General features: G+C 34.1%; 1 protein-coding gene across 6 annotated transcripts in view; it reads left to right on the top strand.

Moving 5' to 3' along the window:
* LOC128237214 (dynein axonemal heavy chain 1-like) overlaps nt 1-14,239 on the top strand; it is an 82,978-nt gene that overhangs the window by 22,250 nt on the left and 46,489 nt on the right. For 3 of the 6 annotated variants that reach the window (XM_052952552.1, XM_052952549.1, XM_052952550.1), the window contains exons 27-44: nt 219-446; nt 848-1,030; nt 1,556-1,860; nt 2,538-2,651; nt 3,201-3,291; nt 3,527-3,624; nt 3,882-3,987; nt 5,810-5,923; nt 6,219-6,368; nt 6,826-6,912; nt 7,505-7,611; nt 8,145-8,224; nt 8,586-8,677; nt 9,394-9,548; nt 10,181-10,358; nt 10,705-10,899; nt 11,175-11,294; nt 12,148-12,162. In XM_052952552.1, coding sequence (XP_052808512.1) covers nt 219-446; nt 848-1,030; nt 1,556-1,860; nt 2,538-2,651; nt 3,201-3,291; nt 3,527-3,624; nt 3,882-3,987; nt 5,810-5,923; nt 6,219-6,368; nt 6,826-6,912; nt 7,505-7,611; nt 8,145-8,224; nt 8,586-8,677; nt 9,394-9,548; nt 10,181-10,358; nt 10,705-10,899; nt 11,175-11,294; nt 12,148-12,162 — 2,418 coding nt within the window. The remainder of the gene's footprint in view (nt 1-218; nt 447-847; nt 1,031-1,555; nt 1,861-2,537; nt 2,652-3,200; nt 3,292-3,526; nt 3,625-3,881; nt 3,988-5,809; nt 5,924-6,218; nt 6,369-6,825; nt 6,913-7,504; nt 7,612-8,144; nt 8,225-8,585; nt 8,678-9,393; nt 9,549-10,180; nt 10,359-10,704; nt 10,900-11,174; nt 11,295-12,147; nt 12,163-14,239) is intronic. The other 3 variants (XM_052952554.1, XM_052952553.1, XM_052952551.1) reach the window with 1 other exon arrangement.

Here is a 14,239-nt window from a genome sequence, read left to right as displayed (position 1 = left end):
GCCTTGTTTATTTTTCATTGATAAGATCATGCCACATTGGAGATGAAGTAACATAAATATGTGTTGCAAGCCTCGTTTCTGTTTTCTGCATTTGCCCTTACGTCGGATATATCGCTCCGCTATGCATACATGTGAAAAATACTTATATTCTAAAATGTCCAAGTGACAAAAAAAGTAAAAGTGAAAAGTATTTGAATATATAACAATTTTTATTCCAGGTGATCTCCCTCTGCCCGGACAATCGTCTCCTTGACAACCTGAAGGAGTGCAACAAACTCCTGGAGCAGGTCCAGAAGGGATTGTCTGAGTACCTCGAGACAAAGCGTAACGCCTTTCCACGCTTTTACTTCTTGTCTGATGATGAACTGCTTGAAATCCTCTCACAGACTAAAGATCCGACAGCAGTACAGCCTCATCTTAGGAAGTGCTTCGAAAACATTGCTAAGGTATTGGAAACCTTCTGTGTTTGGTCAAGAACATTTTTAGCTCGTCTTTTTTACAAAGAAAAAAATCGGGCTATCAATTATGATAGCCTTGGTGTCGTTGTTGTGGTTTAAACTTGGTCATAACTCAAAAAACGTTCTAGGTATTGAAATGAAACTTGGTACAAATGTTTCCAGAGATAATATGAACATGATGTAATGATCAAAATTACCAAAAAATGTTGCTAAATCATACAATAATATCAACGTTTTGTTTTCTGAGTGTCATTTAAGCTCTGTTTTAAGGAAAGCATCCAAAAGTCCAGTGAGGAAAGAGAAAAAAAAAATATGTGGAAAAAGCTATACCTGAGAGGAAAGGTGGAAAGTTGAATGTTTATATATGTGTTTTCCATGTAATATTTCAGCTTCGCTTTGAGGAAGATCTCCAAATGTCCCGTATGTACTCCGGGGAAGGTGAGGAGGTGGAATTCCGCGGGAAAAAGCTCTACCCCACGGGAAATGTGGAAGATTGGATGTTGGAGATAGAGTCGAGCATGAAGGAAAGTCTAAGGCAGATCATCAAGGAAAGTCTTGGGGACTACGAGAAGGTGATGACTTGTTTTTAATTCAAAGAAATAAAGTTAGGTTATTGTGACAGTTGTTGTCAATGGTGTCGTCATCAAAGTGCAAAACTTTTACCTAAACTTGGTCATGACATTCAGAATATTCAAATGAAACTTGATGTTCACATGTTGCCAGAGACAATATGCAAATATAAAGCAAGGCACACAACTCTTGCTTTGATAATTGTTGATTTATACTCTTTCTTTATTTAAACATTTATGAATGTGGTATCAAATGTTCTAATTGACTACTTGGATCATGAACAAATGCATTCTAGGCGGAATATTCTCATGACAAAATTCGATCAGGCAGCAAATTGATTTGTTTATATCAAAAATGATACTCCTGCAAAACTATTAAATAATTATTTTAGCAATTGACTTAATGGTAAAAAAAGTCCTTTGTCCTTTTCAATTAATGCAACATACAAAAACTAATAGAATTAAAATTGACCTTTAAAAAATCTCATAAAATGTCAACATCAAACTATTGTACTATTTCTATTTTAGACTCCTCGTACAGAGTGGGTGCTGAAATGGCCTGGCCAAGTGGTTTTGGCTGGCTGTTCAACATACTGGGCCACCGGGGTTACTGAGGCACTAGAGAACAAGAATATCAAGGACTTCTTCCATAATTCCATCCTGCCTCAGCTAGATGATCTTCGAGAGCTGGTGAACACCAAGATATCCAAGATTGGGCGCATGACGCTGTCTGCGTTGATCGTCATTGAGGTGCACGCTCGTGACGTGATCATCAAGATGTTGGAGAACAATGTGGAGAATGTGAATGACTTCGAGTGGATCAGCCAGCTCAGGTTGGTCAGATTTAAAATCTTTAATAAAACTCATATAATAATCTTATTGATGATGTTTAGGGGAATGATATAAGCTACTCCACTTTTGTATCATCTGTGTTAGTTTGTAGCATGGCAGAAAGTTAAGGTTGAAAATCAAGTTAATCAAATAAAAGTAAGTATTTAGACTAAAGTAAATAAGATATTGATAGCATTGAAAAGCTTAAGACTTTTTGAGAAATTGAGACCAAGGCATGGTTTCAATAGAGATCTTAGGACCTAAAATTGTAAATTTTCAGGCGTTACCTTACTTTTGGCACAAACTTTGTTGCAAATTAAAACACCATAAGGATATTTATTGTAAAGATTTTGCCTGTAACATAACAGACTACCCTGAGTACTCTTAATAAGCTTAAGACGTATGAATAAGATATGTTATTGAAACAGAGCCTGGGAGTAGATGTGGAATCAACATATGGACTTATGGCCTAAACAAAAACCTTTCTTATATTAAAGTGCTGAAGCTATCATGCCTATCTATTATATGACCAATGCGAAAATTTAGAGCAAGTTCTATTTGTTACTTATTAAGGAGTGTCTGAAAATGGAAAACGTTTAAGAGGGTCAACATTGAGTCTGGTTCAAACGGAAACTATGATATATATAACACAGTAATTTTAACTGATCTTTCATTTCAGGTACTACTGGCACGATGACAATCTCTGGATCCGAGCTGTGAACGCAGAATTTCCATACGGATACGAGTACCTGGGAAACACGATGCGTCTCGTTATCACCCCTCTCACTGACAGGTAAGACTTTATGATATTTTCTCAATGTCTAGAGGGAAAATCTAGAGCCTGCATGATAAAAAGTCCAGTTTTTTTCTTAGCATCAAATTTTTGTCGAATTTGGTGTTAGATCGAAATTTATTTCTCTCCTGATAACAGAATTATATTATAACTAAAGGCTGTGCTTTCTGTGATGACTCGGTGAAATAAATTTTGATCTTTCTCTAAAACAAATATCCTATATGTTTTCAATTGAAACTATTTTTGCAATCCATGTCTCATGCATGTTTACATTTAAATGGCATGTTTAAAATTTGCTACAATCAAAGCTTCAATTTGATTAAACATACCCTCAATAATTACCTACTTTTTTGACAAAATAACTTATTGAATCAAAGCTCATGTGCATTTTTTTGCCCAATTATCATGTGACCAGTAAATCATTCCATTGGTTTAACTCGTATGAATATCAGGGTACATAAAATTCGGCATCATGTCCATTAAAAATGAGCCGATAGATATGTTTTTCTACAAATTGAAATAATTTAAAATCTCCTACCCTACTTACAGGTGTTACCTGACCTTGACCGGTGCCCTGCATCTCAAGTTTGGTGGCGCCCCTGCTGGGCCCGCAGGAACAGGAAAGACAGAAACTACAAAGGTATGAATGTTCAAACAGTCTGCAACGTATCCACTTGCCATACACTTGCCGAACTTCTATGGCAAGTTTTATCCATTTGTATTTTGTAAGCAGCTTGCCTGAATTGGTAAGTAAAAATTTTGGTTGATGGAGGCTTTTGTCAAAATATAATTCATTTTGTTTCCAACGTTTCTTAGTATGTTTGTTGTTCGCAGTCTCTAACATAATAGCATGATACATGTATTTCTTGTTTTAGGATCTTGCCAAGGCTATGGCCATCCAGTGTGTGGTGTTCAACTGTTCTGACCAGCTTGACTTTATGGCCATGGGCAAGTTCTTCAAGGGTCTTGCCAGGTACGTTTATTAAGAATCATGTAGTTAGATATATGTGTTGTATGAAACTTTTTTTGACAAAATTTGGAAGTCTTGATGTCGATAGAATAATTCATAATAAAATTTCTGAAATACTTCATTTTTTTGTTTAACTGGTGTGACAATTAATTAAATATGCCTTTTTCAGTGATAAATAGGTTTGTTTTAAGATAAAAAGCATTTTTAAAGCTCTGGCTAAACAATGAATAACTAATTTTAAATTGATAACTTGTAAACAGTGCGGGAGCGTGGGCGTGTTTTGACGAGTTCAATCGTATCGACATTGAGGTGTTGTCTGTGGTCGCTATGCAGATTACGACCATTCAGAAAGCCCTAACACAACGGGTGAGATACATGTGCGATACCCGCATATAGCCCTGTCTATAACTCGCATATAACCCTGTCTGCAACTTGCATATAACCTGTGTGATACTTGCATATAACCCTGCATATGGCTTGTACTTTGCTGTAGAATAACATGTATACAATTGACTAGTCGCCAGTTATAAATTAAACATTTCAGTTGACCAATAATAAGATTATATTTTGTGATAAATAAATGCACAAGGCTGCAATATCCAATGAATTATTTCATAAATCACTGTCAAGTGATCTTGAAAAGTTACAATAATTGCATTGACTGGTCAATTCACATGTTACCTGCTTTTAAATTATATTGATATTACCTGCTCATTCCTATTTTTTCCCCGCTTATAACCCCTATATTCTGTTTTAACCCTTATATAACCCAATTTTTCTCCCAGAACTTGCGTACATCCTTTATTATGCACTTATCAAATGTTTTCCCCACCCACACAATGACAGGATTTAGACAAACTATAAATTTTGCTGTCTAAATTCCACCTCTAAAGCAGGGTATGTTATTTGAGGGTGCTAGGCATCAGGGGAATATTGAACATTGATAGGTGCATTATTTTAACCATTAAGCTGACTGGTTCGTGGGTGTGTTTTGATTAATTCAACCATATCAATGCTGTAGTGTTATTGCTTTAATTTGAAGTTTGCTGACAATACTAACCATCACCATTATTCTAACAATTTAGCTCTGGGTCTTGGGCGTGTTTTGACGAATTCAACCGTATCGGTGTGGAGGTGTTATCTGTGGTTGCTACTCAAATCATGACAATTCATCACGCCCAAATTCACAATGTACCGCCAGTTTTGCTGTTTTAGTTATGTTACATTATACTAAACAAAATAAAGTAAGGATCATTTATTTTATCAATGGCAGCCAAATGTATAAAACTTGGATAACTTTTCCACATGCTAGTTTGCACATTTAAATGATTTGATTGGTCAATAATAATTATCATATAAATATTGACCAATCAATAAACATTTCGGCTCATTTTGACCAAACCAAAGAATTAACCAATTAACTGCTGTTGTTTTTGAAAAATTGATTGTTCAAAATTGATTGTTTGAATTTGATTCAATTGTTTAAAAAATCATAAAATGTTTTTATATGTTTATAACAACCTTCCAAACAGATATTTGTTATAAGTCAGTTGTTCTATACATGCATTAAAAGTTCAATAATTTTAAAGGTGACCCTTAATTAATTTTGTTGAGTGTACTTTGCAGTTTATAAAATTTCTCAACTTCGCACTTGCTGCAAGTTTTACTTTCTTTGTAACATTTACTGCTCATCACACCCTTGGTGTCGTTGTAATTGGCAAGGTCAACGGCGGTGTACAATTACTTGGAACTCATGTTGCAATGATGATAGGCACATGTAAAGGAAGGTCAAAAACCCTTAAATAAGTGTAGAGTTATGCCCCTTTTTTATTTTTTGAAAAATAACTCGGTCTTCTTGCTACATTTAGTTCTAGCTTTTGTTTTGTGGGTTCAAATAGTTCACCTATATGTTTTATTGAATAATATCAGCAACAGTTAAAAAAGTAATTTGCATGAAACAAAGTTTAATCAAATAGATTTTAAAGTAAATCTGAATGTATACTTGTATCTAAATTTATTGCATAATAATCTGAAATTTACAACATTGTTTTTTTTAAATATTAATTAAGATATTTAAAGCCTGTTTTAATAACAATTTATCATCTGAATCATAATGTATTGTTTAAATCATCGTATATAGTATTTATATATATAATAATAATATTAAAATTTATTATCAATTTCCTAGCTGGACAGGTTCGTGTTTGAAGGTGTTGAGCTGCTGCTGAGGCAGTCCTGTGCCGTGTTCATCACCATGAACCCTGGATATGCTGGCCGTACAGAACTGCCAGACAACTTGAAGGTAGGCTAATATCTTTATGGAAGTCCTTAATTTTTGCAATGTCTATACTTCATTTTTGATATAGGGGCAGCATTGCTGAGGTAAAGCATAATTCAAGAGGATGGCTTACGTAACTAATGACCTCATTTTGAAAAGCGCTTTGAGCTAAAAATAAAATTAGACAACCAATAGAAACAGAGTTCCAAAAACTAGTTATGATAGTACCGGACTATGCCACATCACTGTTCTTATTCACTTTTTTAGGATTAAATAACTCCTTAGATAATTAAACATTGATATTTTGTGTTTTACACAGGCCCTGTTCCGACCTGTAGCTATGATGGTACCAGACTACGCCTTGATTGCTGAAATCTCGCTGTTTTCCTTTGGGTTTTCCGACGCCAAGCACCTCTCCAAGAAGATTGTCTCCACCTTCAAGCTTTCTTCTGAACAGCTCAGTTCTCAGGTTTACTAAAAATTACTATTGAAATTCAATTAAAAGGAACTTATTGACAGAGTATATGATAGCAACAATTTTTTTAAATTTCATTTTACTTTTATAAAAAAGCTACAGAAAGCAACTGGCAGATACATTGAAGCAAATTTTGTAATTTCTAAGTCATATTATAATTCATTTTACAAATTATCAATAATATGGCTCTTTGGTAAAATAGAGCTTTTCCTGTAATTATTTTAAATACTTATTTACAAACGAGCTATTGTTGGAACTTGCTACTATGTCTGCATCATAGTTGTGCAAAAACTTGGCCGTAGGTCAAAAACAGCTGAAAGCATTCACATGAAACTTGGTACACATGTTGCCAGAGTCAATACGCACATGTAAAGCAAGGGGCATAATTCTTATTTAATGTTTGTGATCGCTGTGCGACGCTCTTGTAAATACAAAAATATACACATTTCAGGATCACTACGATTTCGGTATGCGAGCTGTGAAGTCTGTGATTTCCGCAGCTGGAAATCTGAAGAGACAGTTCCAAACCATGGAAGAGGTATTTTTGGATTTTTGCTTGTGTTAATTTATCTTGATTTTAATCTACTAAAAGCGGACTAAATTACTTACCAAGAAAAAATAAATAGATATTGCATGTACTAGAAGTATAAGTCCGCCCAACACAATATAAAATGCGATAACGTTAAGCATATTTGATAATAGGAGGACATTATATAGGTCAGTTGTACGTTTGTAATGTTATCTTCGATATATTATCCTATTTTTAACCAGGTTAACACAAATCAGTTCTTCTGTCCACCATTGAAAACCTGTTTTCGTCGCATAGCGGCATTTCTCGCTATGCTTTAGACTACTAGGAACCTGATTAGTGATTGTTAAATCCACAAAAAGCGAACTGAATTATGTTCTAGCAAAAGAAATAAGTATTGCATTTACAACATTTCGTGAAACACAGGAACAGTTAGTATGTTTGATAAAAGGGCGACATTAAGTAACCTGTACTTTTGTAGTTTTATCTTCGATAGATTCTCCTATTTTGATGCTTAAGTTTACTAGTAACCTGATTAGTGATTGTTAAAACCAAATGATCTTGGGTGGACCATAGTTTTAAAAGTTGCTATTAATTACAGGAACTGATTGCTCTGCGCGCCATCCGAGATGTGAATGTGCCAAAATTCCTGGTGGATGACTTGAAGCTCTTCAATGGTATCGTATCCGATCTCTTCCCCAACATCAAGTAAGTAGTCATTTAATTATCAATGTAATCTAAGTACTCTGAAAGGTGGCAAATAGTAGAAGCCCTGTCTGTCTGTCTGTTTGCGTGCTCTTCCTATGTTTTTACGTGTTTGGGCTGTAACTTTCTTATGCATAGGATGAATTTTAAAAATCTAGACACAATTGCTCACCATAGGAAGATAATAGGCTGATTGTTTAGGACTCTGTTAAAGTTAACTTTCAAACTTGAACAATTTGATGATGTGCTTACATATATTTGAATAAAACAAGCATAGCTGAACAGCCGTCTATAATCTGGCCAAATGTGTCGCGCACAAGACCCAGGTTCCCACCTTAAAGGTCAAAGTCAGACATAAAGGTTATTCACTCAAATTTGGCAAAACTTTATATGACATAATGGTCATCTTGGCTGGGCGAGAACTTCCACGTCTATGGGGCAAACTTTTGGTGTGTAATATATGGGACGTCAGTTTGGGGGTCATTTGTCACTTAGGTGATTGATAACATTTAGCTACTTTAATCTTACTTTTCTAGGGAGCAGCCTATCGACTATGGTACTCTGGATGTTTCTCTGAGGAAGAACTGCACCAAGCTGGGGATCAAAGATGTAGAAGGTAAACAATCCATGTTGTTTCCCCCATTTTCAAGAAAAACATATTTTTTTTATTTAAATTTTTATAAAATGAGAATCTCACAATTCATAAAATGATGTTTCTGAGTGATATATTTACTGCTTTATTGATATTTTACTCCATTTGTTTCCAAAATGTTTGAAAAAGTACTCATGAGAATTGTTCGGCAATACTGAAAAAAACATTTTTCCCCCTATCTAGTGAAGAACCTATACTTGTTAAAAAGCTTTCAACAGACTTGTTATGATTCATGAATCCTTATTTCCAAACATAAATAGGCATGTGATGAGAATAAAGTCCATTAAATCTTGAATAAGCCTTTAAACTGTTGTCTGTGTTGCAGGTTTTATCAACAAGTGTATTCAGCTGTTTGAGACAACTGTTGTCCGTCACGGTCTGATGTTGGTCGGTCCTACTGGATCAGGAAAAACTAAGGTATGAATCTATATTATTAATGGTGTGGCATTAACTTAAGAAAATAACAGTTAGACTCAGCTTGCAAGCAAGTTTGTTATTTGAGTTAAAGCTACACTCTCACAGATTTACCATTTTTACATCTTTTTTTATTTTATGTCTTTGAATGACCAAATTTGTGTGTAAATATCTACAAACCAATGATATAAGATTGCTGACAAAAAATCTGATCGTAGGTTTTCATATTTTCGTTCGAAAATTAGTCTTTTATGGCCTAAACCATTACTAACACACAACAGTTTCATAAAAATGCATAAAACATCAATTTTTGAACTTGATTCAATGGATTTTTGCAAAAATGGCTCGTTCCAAGACAAAAAATAAAAAATGACGTCAAAAGTTCAATCTGTGAGAGTGCAGCTTTTAAAGGTTAATAGTAAACTAAAAACAGCGGATAGCCATTCACTTTTTATCAATATGAATTATTTCAAAAGTTTTATACACCCATAACCTAATTTGTTGAGGGATTTCTTAAAATATTCCTTCAGTTTTGAACTCATTTTAACCATCTGTTCAATTTAAGGATCAAGATTGCAGTTTCCTTCAAGTAAATTTATGACTGTCTTGTCATCCCCAAACAAAAATTCCACTTATTTTAGAGCTTAAACTTAATTTCTTACCAGTCAGAGTTTAGTACAATAAATGACTGGTTCACTCAAATTGTTCCTGTATTTCAGTGCTACGAGGTGTTAAAGGCTGCCCAGACAGCCCTAACAGGTGAAATGTCGCCCGCAGGGTTCCAGTTTGTTCCCACCCATACCTACGTGCTGAACCCGAAGTCCATCACCATGGGTCAGCTGTACGGAGAGTTTGACGCGCTGACTCATGAATGGTATGTTTGATAGAGTTACGGAGGAAACTGGTTGGCTCGATATCCTAGGGACCTGCCAAAATACTTAATATTGAGAATGCTCACAAAGAGTAAAACAAAAGAGATATCGAGAACGGGTTTCCACTGTAGTTCATACTTGAAGGTGAAAGTCTGTTTTTTGTGATATTTAAAATAAAGTTTACTGTTTGGGCAGACCTAAAACGAATGGTAAAAAGTTATAAAAGCCCACAAAAGTATTCAATTTAAATAAATATTCATAAAAAAATCAAAATTTTATGATTTTTAGGAGGCCAGGAGGCCTTTTATGAAAGTAAAAGCAATGTCGTGTTGCGGTTGTGCCCTTTTAGAAAGGAAAATACCATGCCCATTGTTAATCCTGGATGAAACTTTGAATAATCTAAATGTTAATCACATCAAGCTTAAGTCATACTCCAAGTTACACTTTTTGTACGCCATCTTAGAGCAAACATTGTTTCCAACAATAGCCTTATTAAACACTGTTAGTTGTTCTTGTATTCCTATATAATCAATAAAAAAAATTAAAACAAGCCACAATAGTATTGAATCTTACACTGTAAAAAGTAAAAATAAAAGTAAAATATTTAATGGCAATGTCAATTTATCTCTGCCAGGACTGACGGTATCTTGTCAACGTTGATCCGTGGCGGTGCAGGCGCCACTAATGAGGACATGCGGTGGTACGTGTTTGACGGCCCAGTGGACGCGGTGTGGATTGAGAGCATGAACACCGTGCTGGACGATAACAAGAAACTCTGTCTCAGCAGTGGAGAAATCATCAAACTCACTGATGTAAGTGTAACATTATAGAAATTTAACACTTGATCATCTCTAGCAAATACAGATTAAATACCTTTCAGAAATCTCATCTTTAAACATGTATGAGCCAAAAGTGAATTGGGAAGGTGTTATCAACGATGTGTGACAAAATATTTCAAAATTAACAATTCCAGTATGATATAATGGTAGTATTATAAATTTGATTGTAAGTTTTACTTGATGTTTGAATAATAATATTCAGCTTTTCTCTGTCTGAGACTCAAACACATGACTCAGGACGTAAGTGAACACCGACCTCGCTACATCTGGGTTTCACTGTCTGTATGAACTTACATGAATTTATCCTTATCCTCTTCAGCACATGACCCTGATGTTTGAAGTCGCTGATTTAGCTGTAGCATCGCCCGCTACTGTGTCTCGCTGTGGTATGGTGTACCTCGAGCCCAGCTACATCGGGCTTCCACCGTTCGTCGAATGCTGGATTAGGACCATTCCTGAAAATATCTACCCATACAAGGAGCAGATTGAAGCTCTGTTTGAGAAATTCATGGAGGTAAAGATTGCTTTAAAAATATTCTTCAACATTCAGTAAATCTAGAATTTCGGTCACAAAGCTGAAATCCTTCCATTTCTATTTGGAATTGTAAACTGTACTAATGCCAGCTATGTTAAAGGAATTAACATCAAAAGTAAATATTTTACTCTTGGTAAAGCTGCTTGGAAAATACAACTTATAGTGCTCACTTGAGAAAATTTATCGCTTTGATACATTAAAACAAGTAATTATTCTTTTTAAATGTTACAAATTTTGTTTCAATATACTTTCAGCCAGCCATAGACTTTGTGCGCCACCATGTGAAGGAGATCGTAGGAACTGTTGACTGCAACCTCGTGTTCAGTCTTCTCAAACTCCTTGAGTGCTTCTTTACGCCGTTCACACCAAAGGAGGTAAGAAGGAGTCAAAATATGACCACTCTTTTTTTATCCTTAACTACAGTGACATTTAAAGACTCAAAAACAAATGATTTGTTGACTCACTATCTATCATTTGTATAGATCAATTTATTCTTTTTTATTATATTCTCTGCAAGTTGAATCTTTTAAAATTAAGAAAAGATGTAACACAGTTTAATGTTCATAAAACTTATGTAAAGCTTAGATTTTAAGAGCATAACATTTTTTTTTATAATCTATATTATCCCTGTATATATTATATACAATAAAGATTGGTAGAAGTTGAAAATCACTTAAGTTGTTACCTTTGGATTTAAAAATCATTTCTTACTTTCTTTCTTGCGGTATAAGGTTTGTATCTTGAAAAGACTCTATAGATTTATTTTAAATTTTTTCATAAATAGGCTTAAAACATATCCAAACCTGTCAAAATAGCTAGAGTTGTATATTTTAGAAATTATATATTATTTTTTATCTGTGCTACCCTTTTATGATATGAATATATGCATGCCATATATTGCTAGGCTAGAATATATGTAACATGTAACCACTTGCAAATATACAAACTATGTTTTATGTGGGGTGGGAGGGTATTGCTTTTTATACTTCAATATACATTTTATTTGACTCTCTATAATTCAACATTGCTCCTAAATATATACACTGAATCGGATACTCCGCCATTAAAATCAGAGCTTATAAATTCAGCTAATATATGGGTAAGTTCGGCATTAAGCATTGTAAAATTGTCTGTTTCACATTTTACGCCTCACCAAAAAATGAAGTTTTTGTGCCAAAATGTTGTAATATTTTTTAATGTCATTGTCATCACAAACGCTGTTTTCAGGATTTGTTTTCCGAAGTGAGATTGATCACATTTGATTGATTTAATGGGAGTGATCACAGTTTTCGTTATCATCATAATTTCTATATTATTGGTGCAAGACATTAAGTTCACTTTGCATGATACAATTATGTGTGTTTAGTTACACATTTACAGATTAGATGCAGGTTTAAGGTTTAAGGTTTATGTCTAATTGGAGTAACAATTTTATGGCTCTGTTAGCTGTTGAGATTTTAAAGCTGCACCCTCACAGATTGACCTTTTTGACATTTTTTGAAACAATGGTCTCAGAATCAGCTCATTTTGACATCAATGCCTTTAATTCAGTTATATAAGATAAATCACAATAGAGCAGATGTCAATTTATTTAGTAAATTGCTGAATATTTTATTTTTCTTAAATCATGAGTGAAATATAATAAACTGCAATCTGATCTTTTGTCAGCAGTTTCATATCACTGGTTTCTAAATATACGCGCGAAAATTTGCTCATTCCAAGACAAAAAATAAATAAGTTGTCAAAACGGTCAATCTGTGAGAATGCATCTTTCAGATAGGGGCTAATCTATCAACAAACATCTCCTACATAATTCATTGTGATTATGAGATTAATTTTCAAGAAATTCTTATTAATCGATTACTGATTTATATTAAATGAATTGCCTATTTTTACAATATATGTCGTTTGCTGGTTCATAAGATGGCCCCTAAGTCTTTATCATTATTTAGTAATTGTAAAATTTGAAGCACTCGTTTGTGTTTAGAGCTGGTGTCAATTGACCATAAAATTTGTTGAGATAAGCGATGAGTCTTTGAAAGGCAAGAAACACTTTGATAATAAAAAAGAAGTATTTTAATTATTGAATTTGGTGCTCAATTGACACTGGTTCTAATGGTGAGGTTCTTTGACCAAAAATATATTTTGGTATCTTTTTCAAAAATACAAAGAAAATGGGTGAAAATAACTTCTGACAAATGTAGTTGTTTCACCCTCTGGTTGGTTATTTATTAATGATAGTAAGTCAAAGCAACTTGCCTTTTGCATGTCATTTTTGACATTGCATTTTAGGACATACATATGCTTATTTTGTAGCACCACTTTTATGTGATGTATACTGGCTTCCACAGGCAATTTGTCTGCTGCGATACTTAACAAGCTTTGCTTTTAAGGTAGCAAGCCAATAAATTTCAGCAATAAAGACCTTTATCATTAAATGCTTTATTTCATTTCTTATTATTTTTTTTTTCATTTTTAAAAAGAGATCCTACTGATTAAGGGCCAGTATTTTAAAGGAGAGTAAAACTCAAGGATATAAAGTTTAAGAATAAAAGTAGTTGTGTATTGCTGATCCTTAAGAGGTGTGCTACCTTAATCATTAACCACATTATACTAATACTGCCAGTGTACTGCAATAGAAATGTTTTAAACACAAGTTAAAACAAAACATTTCTTTAAGCTTTTTTTCCAAGCATGTCTTATGGTAATACACTCAACACAATTATGTAAGGGTCACTTAATAAAGCAACTGTTTTTTTTTCAGATTCTGATTTTATTTAAACCTTCGCATATACCTCTAGGTTCACTCATACTCTGACGATCTGGGTTCAAAGTGGTCTAGTGATATAAGCATCTGCCTCTCACTGGAGAGGTTGTGGGTTTGATCCCCACTAGAGTGAGAGTGGTCTAGTGGTGTATGTTTTTGCCTATCACTGGAGAGGTTTAGGGTTTGATTCCTCACCAGATGTTCTTTCCAATGGCCTCTTAAAAAGGACACCAGTACTGGGCTCTACCCCTGAAACAGACTTAATATCTATTTCAACAATTGTATAGTTGTGGACCCTTAATTAATTTTATTGAGTGTTTGTGAGAATAGCCTAACTTTGGGTGTTCTTTTAAATGTTTCAATGAAACATTTTTACGATAGTTGTTAAAAATGTACACATGTAAGCTTAGAATTTTATATCATGCCCACTTAAAGACATACCGCACTGAAATTGTTCATTCTTTCAAATCTAATAAAACAGTGTATACATCGTTAGATGCACTGGTTCCATGATAATAATTGGGTCTCACTTTATTATTTTAAAATCAAACT

The sequence above is a fragment of the Mya arenaria genome, chromosome 6 (genome assembly GCF_026914265.1).
Source record: "Mya arenaria isolate MELC-2E11 chromosome 6, ASM2691426v1".
Classification (NCBI taxonomy): Eukaryota; Metazoa; Mollusca; class Bivalvia; order Myida; family Myidae; genus Mya; species Mya arenaria.
The sequence above is the reverse complement of the archived record's forward strand: the minus strand, read 5'-3'. Positions and strand labels throughout refer to the sequence as shown.